We start from the raw sequence: 13983 nt of genomic DNA, 5'->3' as shown, positions 1-13983 counted from the left end.
TCTTTTTTATGGCTGCGTAGTATTCCATCGTGTATATGTACCACATTTTTTTAATCCTGTCCTCTTTTGATGGGCAGCATGGCAATAGAATAGCCACAGTGCTCCTTTTAAAATTCAATTCAGATCATTTCACTTATCTGCTCAAAACTCCCCGCTACCTTCCATCTACTCAAAACAAACACTAGAAGTTCTTATAAAAACTCTTTTTGCAGCTTTTTCCCTACTCCTCTCTTCCCTACCCTGCAACCCACTATCCCACAATCATCTTTGCTCTATCCCAATTATTTAGAGAAATATGCTGGTAATTTTCATAGTGATATGGATTTATCAGTTTCATCCTGTAGCTCTATCAGCTTTTGCTCTATGTATTTTGAAGTTTAATGGGTATGTTCATGTTCAGGAGTAATATACCTTCTAGTAAGTTTCATCTTTAAACAGTTAATGATGCATGGTTCTCAACTTACAATGGTTCGAAAATTTTCTTTTCTTCTTTTTTTTTTTTTGAGTTGGAGTCTCACTCTGTCACCCAGACTGGAGTGCAGTGGCCGCTCCCGGCCACCGCAGCCTCACTCTGCTGGGCTCCGGCGATCCTTCCGCCTCAGCCTTCCAAGTAGCTGGAACTACAGGCGCATACTACCATGCCCGGCTAATTTTTTGATTTATTGTAGAGATGAGGTCTCGCTGCCCAGGCGGGTCTCGAACCCGCGGGCTTTTTCAATTTTACAATGGTATGAAAGCAACATATATTCAGTAGAAACCATATGTTAAATAATTTTGATCTTTTCACAGCTAGCGATATGTGTTATAATACTCTTATATGAGATATTCAACACTTTATTATAAAATAGGTTTTGTGTTAGATGATTTTGCCCAACTATAGGCTAATGTAAGTGTTTTGCTCATGTTTAGAGTAGGCTAAGCTAAGCTATGATGTTCAGTAGATTAGATGCATTAAATGCATTTCAACTTCCAATTTTAAATTTACAATAGGTGTATCAGGATATAACCCAATAATAAGTTGAGAAGCATCTATACTGAAAATGACTTCTATTATGCCACTATCAGACACTTTTTTTTTCTTCTGGGATGACAGCTATAGCTCAGTTGTTAGTAATACACTTATACCAGCTTACGTTTAGTTAGTATTTGCCTGACATGTTTTCAATTTTATTAATTTAAGCCTATCCATGTTCTTAATGATTAAGTCTATCTCTTGTAAAAGGCAAATAGTTAAATTTTGTTTGTCCTATCTGACAATCTCTGTCTTTTACTTAGTAAATTTATACTCCATTCATATTTATTTATTATTATTGATGATTGTTTCTAAAATTCAACCATAAGTACTTAACAAAATTGAAAATGTATCAATATCTCAATCTCTTCTTGATCAGTATAAGGTATTAAGAATACTTTAGCCACATCATTCTCCTTTTAACTTACATACTGTTGTTGTCAAGTATTAAATTGCTGACATTTTTCTAGCACCATAAATTTGTTGTTTCTGTTGGTTCTCACTCATGGTGACTTGTTTCCTTTGGTTGGAGATCTTTACTTTACTCCTGTGATATTTGTGTTTGCTAATAACTAGACTGTGTTAGTACTCAGAGAGAGTTCTGGCTAAATACAGGTGATCCCATTTCCATGTTTTCATCTTGTTTCTGTTCTAAGACTTATTCACCCACAGCAATGGCATAGGTATTTGCCAGGGCAATATGGCCTTTTCTATTTGTTTTTGCTCACAGGTCTTTAGTCCCATTTTGGGTCATATTTTACAGAGAATGAGATACCTAAAATATTTGACTTACTTTCTATGAATCCAGCAAAATAAATTAACATCACATATATTTCCCAGCAGCCAGCTGTTTAATAGTGAGGGGGTCTTTCAGAGGAATTAGTGACATCATGCCAGCTGTAGCCATTATTTTATCATATGTTTGAAAATTCTTTTGTTTTGATATCTTGCAAAGACTTTGCCAATATACTAGATATTAACAACTGTCACCTATAACAAATCAGACCTAACTGGGATGTTGGTTCCAGGTTTGCCATTTAGTCACTTGGGGGAGTTTCAGCCAAAACCATAAGCTATAGAAATGTGTCTGCATGTAATAAAGGAGATAGAGAGTGACTGAAATACCAACTGGAGCTGCTCTGTCCTCTTGTGATCAGTTCTGGACTGCATGTAGTAACCTCCATTGGAGCACAAATGACTTGTGAATAGCTATGCAGGTCAAAACGTGACTATAGTATATTTCAACATAATGGGTAAGGATGTGCATAGTATTGTGCCATGTCTTTACCACTTAATAGCATGAATGCAGGCATCTTTTCATGACAACATGTATAGATCTATTTCACCTTTGTAACTATTTCCATAGCATGTATATACCATAATTAACCATCTCCTTCTGATGAGTGCATAATTTATTTTCTATTTATTGCTATAACTTATAGAGCTGAAATGTTTTGAACATTTATTATTGGACTGAAGTCTATTGTTATTTTTCCTCTAAATCAAAAGTGGCCATAATTTCTTTCTTTTTTTTTAGACACAAGGTCTCACTGTATTGCCCAGACTGGCCTTGAACTCTTGGGCTTAAGTGATCCCCCCACCTCAGCCCTCCTGGTAGCTGGGACTACAAGCATATACACACTGCTATACCTAACCTAATGTCTACTGTTCAGATAACAGGATGGAAACTAAGTTAACATGGAAAGTGTATGGAGATTGTAATTTTTAGTATGCATTATCAAAATTTTAGAAATGTGACTATAGGAAAATGTATCAGTTTGATCCTGAGGTTTTCTGCAATGTTAAAATGTCACTTATGCGAACAAGCACATATGGACCTTAAAATTTTAATTTATAATAGAAAGATCTTCATCTGTCCTTTCCATCAAGTATCTCTTTTGATTTCGGGTGGTTTTGCTTCTACTTTCTCCAATTAATCCACCAAATCCTGGTCCAAGATAAAAATATTAATTTTAACTTACTAGTTTGGTGGGCTAGTATGTCTTTTCAGTGAGTGACACATTGATGAGTACTGTATTTATTCTGCTACTGGGACACAAATTAAGCTCTAGAAAATAAGGCTCTAATTCCCTTTCACCATACTCTTTCCTTGCCTCTATGTGAGAAATTGGCTGTGAATTGTGAAATGCATATGCATCTTTTTATAAATAACTTTGTGGATGGTGAAAGACAGTCAATAAATAAAGCAAGATTCATATTAACCAAAATAAATGATTCAAACCTGTGGGGTTCTATACAGTCCATAAGGAATATTTATAAATATCACTTGTGCTCTTCCCACTGTGTTACCTATAGTACATTCCCCGTACTTGTTTGAAATTTTCTAACCAGAAGGGTATTTTCAAAATGTATTATAGTTTGATTGACTTGCTTTAGATGACAAGCAAGCATCACTTTATAATAGTCTGCACATATTCAAAACAAAGTAACAGTAGGCTAATTGTTTAGCTTTAGCTTTACTGTGAAAGCTTTTCATTTGTTATTCATAGTTTTAAGCTTTTAAAAACCAGCATATCCAAAAATCACAAAAGGAGAAAAATGCTAAAATCATTGTTTATAGCAGTAATTACATTTTCTTTTGGAGCATGTGCCTTTAAAACGTCTGAATGCATTGCTGTGCAAGTGTCATGTGTGTTTAAAAGATGCATAATTATTAGATACAGCTCTAGCATAGTGTCTTATATGCAAGTGCCCAGCTCCTGCTCAAGGTAGGAGCCTGTGAAAAACGCCAAGCTGCCTATGAACGTGGCAGCAGGATCAAATTGTTGAATACATTGACTCATCGGTGCAGGCTGAGAATTATGATTCTTAGCCTCCTGTGAACATGTTTCTTCATTTTTTATTTTTTTTAAATTGTATCTTAGGATCTGCTTCAAAACACAGATGCCCACAAAAGAGCATTCCATGAAATCTACCGAACCAGGACTGTCAACGGGATCCCAGTGCCACCTGACCAGTTAGAGGACATGGCTGAGAGGTAAGAGCATGTCTGGTTTTAAATGAAGTCTCTTTTTAAAATGCTAGGTGGATGTTTTTTACATTTCTTTCTTTTTTGGTAACAGAGAGGCTTACATTTGGTCAATTAAAAGTAGGCTCCCATAACATATGCCAAGACTGTCAGCATTCTAATAATATGTTATTAACTGAAAAACAGTGAACCTGAATGTATTCACAGTCTGGAAATCACAGAAATGGTTTCTTCATAGGCTGTATTTTTGCTCAGTACTGTAAGGAACATTATGTAATATTGCAAAAACAGCTTATAAAAGAAACAGATGAGAGATGTGTTGGCAGGGGAAAGAACTATATCAAAGACTTCAATCAATCATGTTTTGTTTTTAAACCCAGTGCTGGAAAAGGAATCAGATCTCCAGATAGTGATCAACCAGAGTTCAGAAGACCATGTAGCTGCATTATGTTTAAGACTGAGATGTAACAGGTTAAGCAGACATCATTGTGCTGTTACTATTAGTTACATCCTGTACATTCTCTGTGTTTTATTTCTAGGTTTCATTTTGTTTCTTCCACATCAGAGCTGCACCTAATGAAAATGGAATTTCTAGAATTAAAGTACCGTCTGCTCTCACTGCTGGTTCTTGCAGAGTCAAAACTGAAGTCTTGGATTATTAAGTATGGGAGGAGAGAGTCAGTGGAGCGACTTCTACAAAACTATATCGTAAGTCCCTGGGGCTTTGACAGAAATTCCGATGACCCATGGATTTAGCAACTAACACTTTCCAGTTTATTTGACACTGTTATTTTACTCTTGAACTTAAACATAAAAATAGCCTGTGTGTTAAATGGGTTAGATATAAGTTTATGAGCTTTTCACAATCATCTGAAATATATGCCTATATTCTTTGGAATTTGATTCTTTAAAGTCCTCCAGTTTAGAACAGTTTTGCTGCATTCATCATATTGAACCATGGTGACTGGCTTTATTGATTTTTTTAAACAAAGCTTTTGTATTGCACACACACATTTTTTTATTATTGGCACTTACCATTGAAATGGAAATTTAAATGCCTAAAGATGATTTTCATGTCTTCTAAAACCCAGTCATGAGTAGTTTAGAACAAGTCTCAATTTTCCACATGGGGGCTATCTATTTTTTCAGATTAGGTTCATTGTATCTATCTTATGGTCATTCTCTGAACTTGTAGCTCCTTGTGTGTACCCAGGAAAAGTAAAATTTTGTCTATGAATCTCTGTGCCAACTTAATTTTTAAAGATTATTTCATATTTTGTGCTATCAGTATAGAAAATCATATGTCTACATAAAATAGTATCCCTGCATTAATGAAAGAACTAAGTTGTTCTGTTACTAGCAGTGTTTCATTTACATGTAATAGCATATTATATGTATTAAAGACAGTGTATTTCTTAGTCAATTCAGCATGCCTCACCTACAAATTAATATGCAATGCAAATTTGCTTATAAAATTGTTAACAGGGCATCTTAGTCCTGTAGTCCATTTATGTTTAAACACAAATTTTATAATAAATGAATGAAATTTTAAAATATAAATCCATTTATAACCTGAATAGTCACATTGACTCTATAATATGGTATGCTTGAATACTTACTGAAACCATATTTTTACTGACACATATTGGAATCATCATTCAATTGGCTACATTTTAATTTCATTTTCGAAATAATAAGTGACACACATGTATTTGGAAAGAAAGGAAGGAAGGAAGGAAAGAAGATAGGTAAAAGAAAAGATCTAACTGGTTTAAAGTAAAAACTTTCTCTAGATTTACTAAACTTGTCCAAGAAACATTTGTCAAAACATGCAAAATCTGTTATGCTACATTCTTTTATTCATTTTTAGTTATTTTGGAAAGTTATGAAGAATTCAGTTTTTTAAATTCAAGCAATTGCAAAAGCCCTTTAAATATAAAATCTAAATATGTGGTTATATTTTCAGATTTAGTCATGTCAAATGATACACTCTGAATCCCATGGTTAATTATGCCAGATCTATTCTGTGTTCCAGCTATTTAAGAGTTGCCAATCAAATTTAAACACCTAATGGGACTGTTCTGCCAAGTTAATGCTCCCATACAATGATGTTAATAATTTTCTTTGAATTTCTCAAATGCTATATAAAAGGAGAATTATTAATGATTTTAAAAAGTTAGTACTTCCTGCTTACTCCATAAAGTTAAAGAGAAGTTCACTCAGCTGCTAACTTCAAACTGCTCTGTAACTTTTACCATTTGTAAAACTGATGATTACTGTATACATACAGCATTTTTAAATGAAAATTTTCTGATATTCTTGTCTGTGACAAAAGAATATAGAATTATCACTCATGTTCTTATCAACAAAGGGTTTTAAGGTACTTTTTAAAAATAGTTTTGATAACTGTGGGATATTTCCCATGTGCCAAGTGTTGTACAAGCCTTGTCTTTCACCTCATGGATGACCCTACAGGTGTTATCACACCGTTGTATACACTGAAGAAGCTTCACAGAAGCACTGTGGCTCTCTGGGCTCAAGTCACCTGCTCTAGGTGGTTCAGCTGTTAAGATGTGGAACCAGAATTTCTATCAAATCTTTCCAAATCAAAAGCCCTTGTGCTTAAGTACTGAATTTTACTATCTAAAAAAAAAAGAGTGAAACAATGATTTTTTAATTTAAAGGACCAAATCATTCATGCAATATCTTGCGTTTTAGTGATTTAAACAAAGTAGCTCACTTAAATATGAGTCCTATTTAATGCTAGTCTATATCTGACAACATTTTATACTTACGTGCCTGTAAGTGTTTCATAACAGCCTAATAGTTGCTGTGATTTCTGTGCAAGGCAGCATAGTAGGGAATGCAGGGGGACTGATGAGGCCCAGACATTAGTTTTGTAGAAAGGGATTGAACCATGGGTCAGCTACTTATCACCCATGTGACTTTGTAAGGAACTAGAAAATTTAATTTAATTAAATTTTAAAGAAAATTTAATTTCTAGAAAACTTAGTCTTTCCCAAATGTTTAATAATGATGATAATGATGATGATAGAATAAATTGAATTTCTCTAAGGAACAAAGACTGACACATACTGTCTTCCTTCTATGCTTGACACCATAGAACCTTTCTCATCTTTTTGGAGTGCTCTGGAAAATCATTTTCTTTAGAACAGACTGTTTCAAAGACCATGACAACTTTCAAATAAAATCACAAAGTTCGTTTCTTAAATGTCATCTTTTTCTTGGTTCAAAAAGAAAAAAAGAAAGAGAGAAAGAAAAGAAAAAAAGTATTGTACTAAGTCACATGCTACTACATCAGTGAATAGCCAAACTAATATTTGGGTCATAGAGGTACTATAATTATATTTTTATTTGAACTGAGTTCTCAGTTCAAATGCATTCATCTGTAGAAAAAGAAAGATAATGCATTTTTTAAAGGTTAGAAAATTCTAAAATGTGCTTCCTAGCTCAGATATGTATCTACTGAGAGCATTTAAAGGATTATTGGAAAATTCTTCACAAATGCCTGTTGAGATTAATATAGGCCCATACTATTGGTTAATGATTACATACTATAATGTAAATCAGAAGATAATTGATATGGTCCTTGCTGTCAAAATTGTTGACAATTATCAAAACATATGCTTCAATTTTACTATAAAAAACAGGATTGGATAACCTTTCGATCTTTCACATAAAAGAAATCTTAACAGCTGAACCACCTAGAGCAAGTGACTTGAAATTGTGGACTGTGTAAATGCAGCATAAGTAGTATGAATATTTATTTTATTATTTGTAATTATTTTATTAATGTAGATAGAGAAACCTAATAAGACCAATATTGACCACCTCTTGGACCAAAATGAAACTGGAAATGAGTTTTTCTTGTTCATTTTAAACTAATTTGTAAGCTACTCTGGCAAAAGCATATTTGAGTCTTCCTGTCTACCACAGGCACTGTTTCCCATTTCTTTGGCACTTAGAGCATTTGTTTTCCCATTTGCTTCTTGAAATTTACACCAAAACCAAGTGCAGGCTATTTTTTAAACTTTGCCAAATAGAATTACCTCTTCAATTTTTTACACAGTGTTTTGAGCATTAGGTGAAATTTTACTTTTAAAAAAAATCAAATTGTGACTTACTTGTTTGGTACATTATTCAAAATTTGAATTTCAGTAAATTACTCTTTTCCCAACTGGGAAGTAAGAAAAGACATAAGGCTAAATAATGAATCAGTCAGACTATTATTGTCTTACTTTATTCTTAAATAAAAACAATAAAACTCACTAAAATTACTGGAAAGTATTCTTCATGGTACTCTCATTCCAAGTAACTCACAGCTTTCTCTATTCACTTTATCCCTGAAGAATAGGTCATTTATGAGTAAATGTTTTATAAAAATAAAATGATATGAAGCACATTATACATGTAATGTTTTTAAATGTTATCTTGAAACATGGTCACCATTTATTAGTAAAAATCTAGGGATGTCTGTGAAATTGCTGTATGAATAGTTTTACATCCACCCAAGTATCTTCCATCTCCACATTAACCGTTCATCAGCATACAATACAGGACTTCAACTGGTTTTTGAAGACTAATTTTGCATTTCATGACAGTGACATTTATCAAGCATTTTAGTAGATTCAAATAATATAAACCCATTATACTATTAAAAAAATTAAAAAGCCTTTGGCGATATATTGTTAATGATAATTGCATTAAATTTCTATTTTAGAGGAGCAAAAAATTCTTGGAAAGAGGAATTATTATTATTTTTTTGGAGTTAACAATAATAAAATTTATCTAAGGATTTTTGTATGTGTGTCCTCAATCATACAGTATCTATTTGCTAATAGTGACTCTATTACATATTTATATTCCATACAGATATATGAACATATATCATAACTGTAATTTTTTATACTAGCTAATTGAGACCCTTGATATGAATTGAATGTGATTATTTAAAAATTTTCCAATTGTTTTTATGTTAAGGGAAGTATTTGTGCACTGTGTCATTTATTTATAATCTGAAATTCCTCAGAGCAGTCATTTACCAGGTTTAATGTTCAAAAGCAACAGAATCCCACAGCTAAAACACAATGGGGCACTTTAAAATGTTCTTCCAAATTTAGTCCTTTCTAAATATAGCCTAGGTTCTCTGGAAAAAATTCTGTTTCTTTTAAAAGCAAACCCTTGGGTGGTGAAGAAATAGAATATTTTCTCAATCTAGGGCTCAGTTAGAAACAAAGCTGTGGAATCATTTATATATTCAGAATAACTGTGGATAAGTCATAGCAGTGAAATTAATGTTGTTTTCAAGAAAAACGAGATTGGCAAACTGGGTAAAATATCCTTACAGCTATATTGAAGAAAATTGACTTTATCATTTCTACATAAGCCTAATGTTTTGCTATCTTCTAACCATTCCTCCTTTTCTAGTCTTTTATAGAAAACAGCAAGTTCTTTGAACAATATGAAGTGACTTACCAGATCTTGAAACAGACAGCTGAGATGTATGTCAAAGCAGATGGTTCAGGTAAAGCATGCTGCAGAATTTGTTGCTTTGTTGACTGCAATAGAGTTTAGAACCCACAGGTTTCTTCTGTGTGATCGGATCATTCTTTTTCTCCACAGAATCTTTGTGTGACCATGCCATTGGCCTGGCTAACATATATCGGATTCAGTTACACTGACTTTGTGCAACATCTAACCTGAATAATCACACTTTTCTCTCTGTGTATGTGTGTGTGTTGTTGTAAAAGAGAGCAAAATAAGCATTCATTGAATAAATTGCCATTTTTCAACCTATCTTCAATTCTAAGGATTAAAGGCAAAAAAATAGCTTGAATCATATTTAACTAAATGAGAGATTAAGTTAGTGTGAAGACACAATTTGTAAAATATGTTTTCAATTTGTAATTTTGTCTCATTTTTTGGGGAAATGAACTCTAGCACTTGTGATTGATACTATCGCACGCTAGTGTGTAAGACCATAGAAAAAACATATGGAAGATTTAAAGTATAAAATAAGGGTTATAAGTGGTTTTATCTGTTCCAGTGGAAGAAGCTGAGAATGTGATGAAATTCATGAATGACACCACTGTGCAATGGAGAAACCTCTCAGTAGAAGTCAGGAGCGTAAGGAGCATGCTGGAAGAAGTGATCTCTAACTGGGAACGCTACAGCAATACCGTGGCTAGTCTTCAAGCCTGGCTGGAAGATGCAGAAAAAATGCTGAATCAATCAGAAAATGCCAAAAAGGTAAGATTGTTTCATGCAAAAAGACATTATGTAGACTTAGAAATACAAGACTTTACAGCATAGTTCACTAGGAAGTGTTAGATATTTGCAAGTGTGACTCAAGAATCCTGACTTTGCTGGAAAAGTTACACTTTCAAGAGAGTAAATTATTTTAGACCAGTAAATACACTGCTTAAAGAAAGCTCTGTTGAAACAGTTCCCATCTGATCACCCAGCATTTGACATTTGCATTCAGAAGTTCAGTAACTAATGAAGGGTCGGCCAAATACAATGGGCAGCAGAGGGCGCTATACCCATACTGAGATCTGCACGTGAAGGAGGTGTGTAGGGCCCCAGCCTTTGTGGGTTTCCCGATTTAAGAGAGGATGAAAGCAACTTTGGCTTGTTAGCACATAGTACTGAATGTCTGGTAGCATACACCAGCTGAACAGCTGGACTATTACATTTGTATCTCTTTAGATACTCTGTTTTGGATTGAATCAACCCTCCATCAAGGGTCTTACTCTGAGTAGGAGTGATTTCTTTCTTTGCCAGTTATAAGTGTGTATGTGTGTGTGCATATGAGAGTTACTGCTTTACTTTAATGTTGCTTACATGTAAATACTACATGAAATAGATTGATTTCCACATATGTACTTCTTACAGGGAGCCGGCATTTTTATATGGAAAATCAAGTTTATATGGAAGAGATATTAAAATATATACATTAGAATTACTGCTTGCCATCCAAGACTGATGCATCTCTTATTGTTTGTACAAGAACTGTCATACCATTCTATATTTAATATAAATTAAACATTCTTGTGTAGCTGAGGGAAGCAATAACTATGTACCCACACAGATTTTGGCTTTTCTGATCAGACTGGCAGTGCCCTAGTAGATGTCATATGTGTTAATTTGAGCCAAAGGAATATAACCACCAGCAACAGAAGTGTTCTCATCTATTTATGTAGGAAGTCCTCCCACACATGGCTTATGAAATGGATTTTGAATTATCTTTGGTATCCTTGGTTTTTACTGGTGTGTGTGTGTGTGTGTATGTGTGTGTGTGTGTGTGTGTGTCTGTGTGTGTGTGCGCGTACACACGTGCACATACATGCACTTAATTTTCAGAGTTGGAAACTGTTTTACTGCCAAACGTGTGCCCATAAACAAATAACAAAAATTAGTATAGTGTGTTCTTGACCTAGATATTTAAGCTACATTTTTATCCTTTGATAGTTTATCTTCATGATTGTTAATTACCTTAATGTATTATATTCTGATTTTAAATAAAAACTAGCATGTCAAAATGTGTTTAAAAATTTTTAGAGAATGGTATGTATTTCCCTAATATAGTATACCTTTTATATGACCCTGCCACTGATATTTATTTACTAGCCTGAAGACCATACACAAGTCTCTTTCACTTACAAAAATGCAGTCTCTTTTGGTCTGAAAAATAGGAATAACTGAACATTGTCATCGTGTCTTGTTTTGTCTCTAACAAAAGATGTGGCCTAAATGTTCTCATAAAGAGACACTCGGTATTTCTAGTTTGTATTTTGAAACTCTTTATCCAAACTTTGCATTTTGAAAGAGATTTAAGATTTACCTTAAAATGTAATCAAATTTTAGGACAAAGATATCTCCCCTACTTTAGTCACTTTCATATTCATTATTGGCATCTGATTTATGGTTTGTTTACAATAGTGTGCATTCTTTATTGTTCAGGATTTTTTTCGAAATTTGCCTCATTGGATTCAGCAGCATACGGCCATGAATGATGCTGGCAATTTTCTAATTGAAACGTGTGATGAGGTGGTGTCCCGTGACCTGAAGCAGCAATTATTGCTGCTAAACGGACGGTGGAGGGAGCTGTTTATGGAAGTCAAGCAAGTATGTCTTTCAGATCTACAGCCACCTCAAACGTGTGTGTATTATAAATGTTGGCATAAGCAGTCTGTTTAGAGACAGTTTTGTTTGGGCTTATTAAGGCAGATTATAGATGTGTTCAAAACTGGCCTGTTTTATGACTGGTTATTCACTCTTTTCCATTTTATAATGGAAGAATGTTACAGAAATGCATTAGTTTGATTAAAGATTATGTTGACATATGGAGTCTACTTATACAGGGTGATTCGCATTTCATATCATAATTCTTCCTTTTTATGCTAGTTCCTTTTTTTCCTTTCAAAGTAATTGGACTTACTTCAAATGTATCTAAAACAAGAATCGGGATTCGGAGTCTTTTTTAGCAGATAACAATTCCAGAGAATATGAAAAAGTGAAGGCTGTGGCTCCTAGGGTCACAGCTTTAGTGGCTTTCATGATGTTCCTCCTCCCTTTTCTTAACAGTATGCTCGAGCTGATGAGATGGACAGAATGAAGAAAGAATACTCGGATGGTGTGACAACGCTCTCTGCTTTTGCAACAGAAGCCCATAGGAAACTTTCTGAACCCTTAGAAGTCTCTTGTATGAATGTCAAGTTATTAATTCAAGACATGGAGGTGAGGGGTTCCCGAATCATAAAATGAAAAGCCTTTACTGTTGTGAAAAATAAAGATCAGTAGGGTGACTTGGATTATTGCCAAAACTGTTTTTATGTCTCCTGAGCATCATTTTGACATGTTTGCATGTCCTGATTTGCATATGTCATAAAAAAATACATTTGAATATTTAAAAGATATGTCCAGTTCATATAAAGTAACTTCAAAATAGTTTGGTTGCTTTGTCTTTTTGTTTTTGTTTTTGGTTGGAATCTCACTCTGTTGCCAAGGCTGAAGGGCAGTGGCACGCCCATGGGCACCGAAGCCTCGACCTGTTAGGCTCAGGTGATCCTTCCACCTCAGCCTTCCGAGTCGCTGGAACCACAAGCACGTGCCACCACACCCAGCTAAATTTTTTGATTTATTGTTGAAACAAGGTCTCGCCATGCTGTGCAGGCTGATCTTGAACCCCTGAGCTCAGGCAATCCTCTTGCCTCTGCCTCCCCAAGTGCTGGGATTACAGGCTTGAGCCACCTCACCCAGCTAGTTTTTCAATTTGGAGAATGTTTCTTTTCTACAATCAAATTTTAAAGCATTAGGAAAAAACAAGAGACAGCTATAAATAGCATCACCATAAATGCTTTCAACAATAAAGGCATGATTTGTGGTATTAGTGCATGAATTGTGGTATTCACATATTTTGAATAGTTTGCAGTTCTCAAGAATGAAGTTGTAGAAGAAGTTTTAATGCCATGGAAGGTTTTTCAGTATATTGTTAAGTGAGAAAAGCAAACAGCATCATCTTTTTGTTTTTGTAAAAATAAAAGTGGATATAAACACACAGGAAAAAAGATTAAAGATATGACAATGACATGGCTTTGGTTTTTAATGTGTGTGTGAGAAGACTATAGGTAATTTAAATTTTTATTATAGATGGGCATAGTGACTCACGCCTGTAATCCCAGCACTTGGGAGGCAGAGGAGGAAGGATTGCCTGAACCCAGGGGTTTGAAACCAGCCTGGGCAACTTGATGAGACCTTGACTCCACAATACATTAAAAAATTAGCTGGGTGTGGTGGTACATTCCTGTAGTCCCAGCTACTTACAAGGTTGAAGTTGAAGGATCACCTGAACCCAGGAGGTCGAGTCTGCAGTAGCCATGAGTGAGCCACTGCACTATAGCCTGAGAGAGAGTGAGACTTCAACTCAAAAATAAATAAATAGATAGATAAATTTTTATTA

The 13983-nt window shown here is 34.4% G+C and overlaps 1 protein-coding gene across 1 annotated transcript in view; it reads left to right on the top strand.

Moving 5' to 3' along the window:
• Positions 1-13983, top strand: part of SYNE1 (spectrin repeat containing nuclear envelope protein 1) — a 391665-nt gene that overhangs the window by 30827 nt on the left and 346855 nt on the right. The window contains exons 9-14 of the mRNA XM_021716025.1: positions 3898-4010; positions 4541-4709; positions 9450-9546; positions 10069-10271; positions 11985-12149; positions 12609-12761. Of these exons, the coding sequence (XP_021571700.1) occupies positions 3898-4010; positions 4541-4709; positions 9450-9546; positions 10069-10271; positions 11985-12149; positions 12609-12761 (900 nt within the window). The remainder of the gene's footprint in view (positions 1-3897; positions 4011-4540; positions 4710-9449; positions 9547-10068; positions 10272-11984; positions 12150-12608; positions 12762-13983) is intronic.

Source organism: Carlito syrichta, unplaced genomic scaffold (assembly GCF_000164805.1).
Source record: "Carlito syrichta isolate Samal-C Ts95f unplaced genomic scaffold, Tarsius_syrichta-2.0.1 Scaffold308114, whole genome shotgun sequence".
Taxonomy (NCBI): Eukaryota; Metazoa; Chordata; class Mammalia; order Primates; family Tarsiidae; genus Carlito; species Carlito syrichta.
Note: the sequence above shows the minus strand (reverse complement) of the source record. Positions and strands in the feature narration are given on the sequence as shown.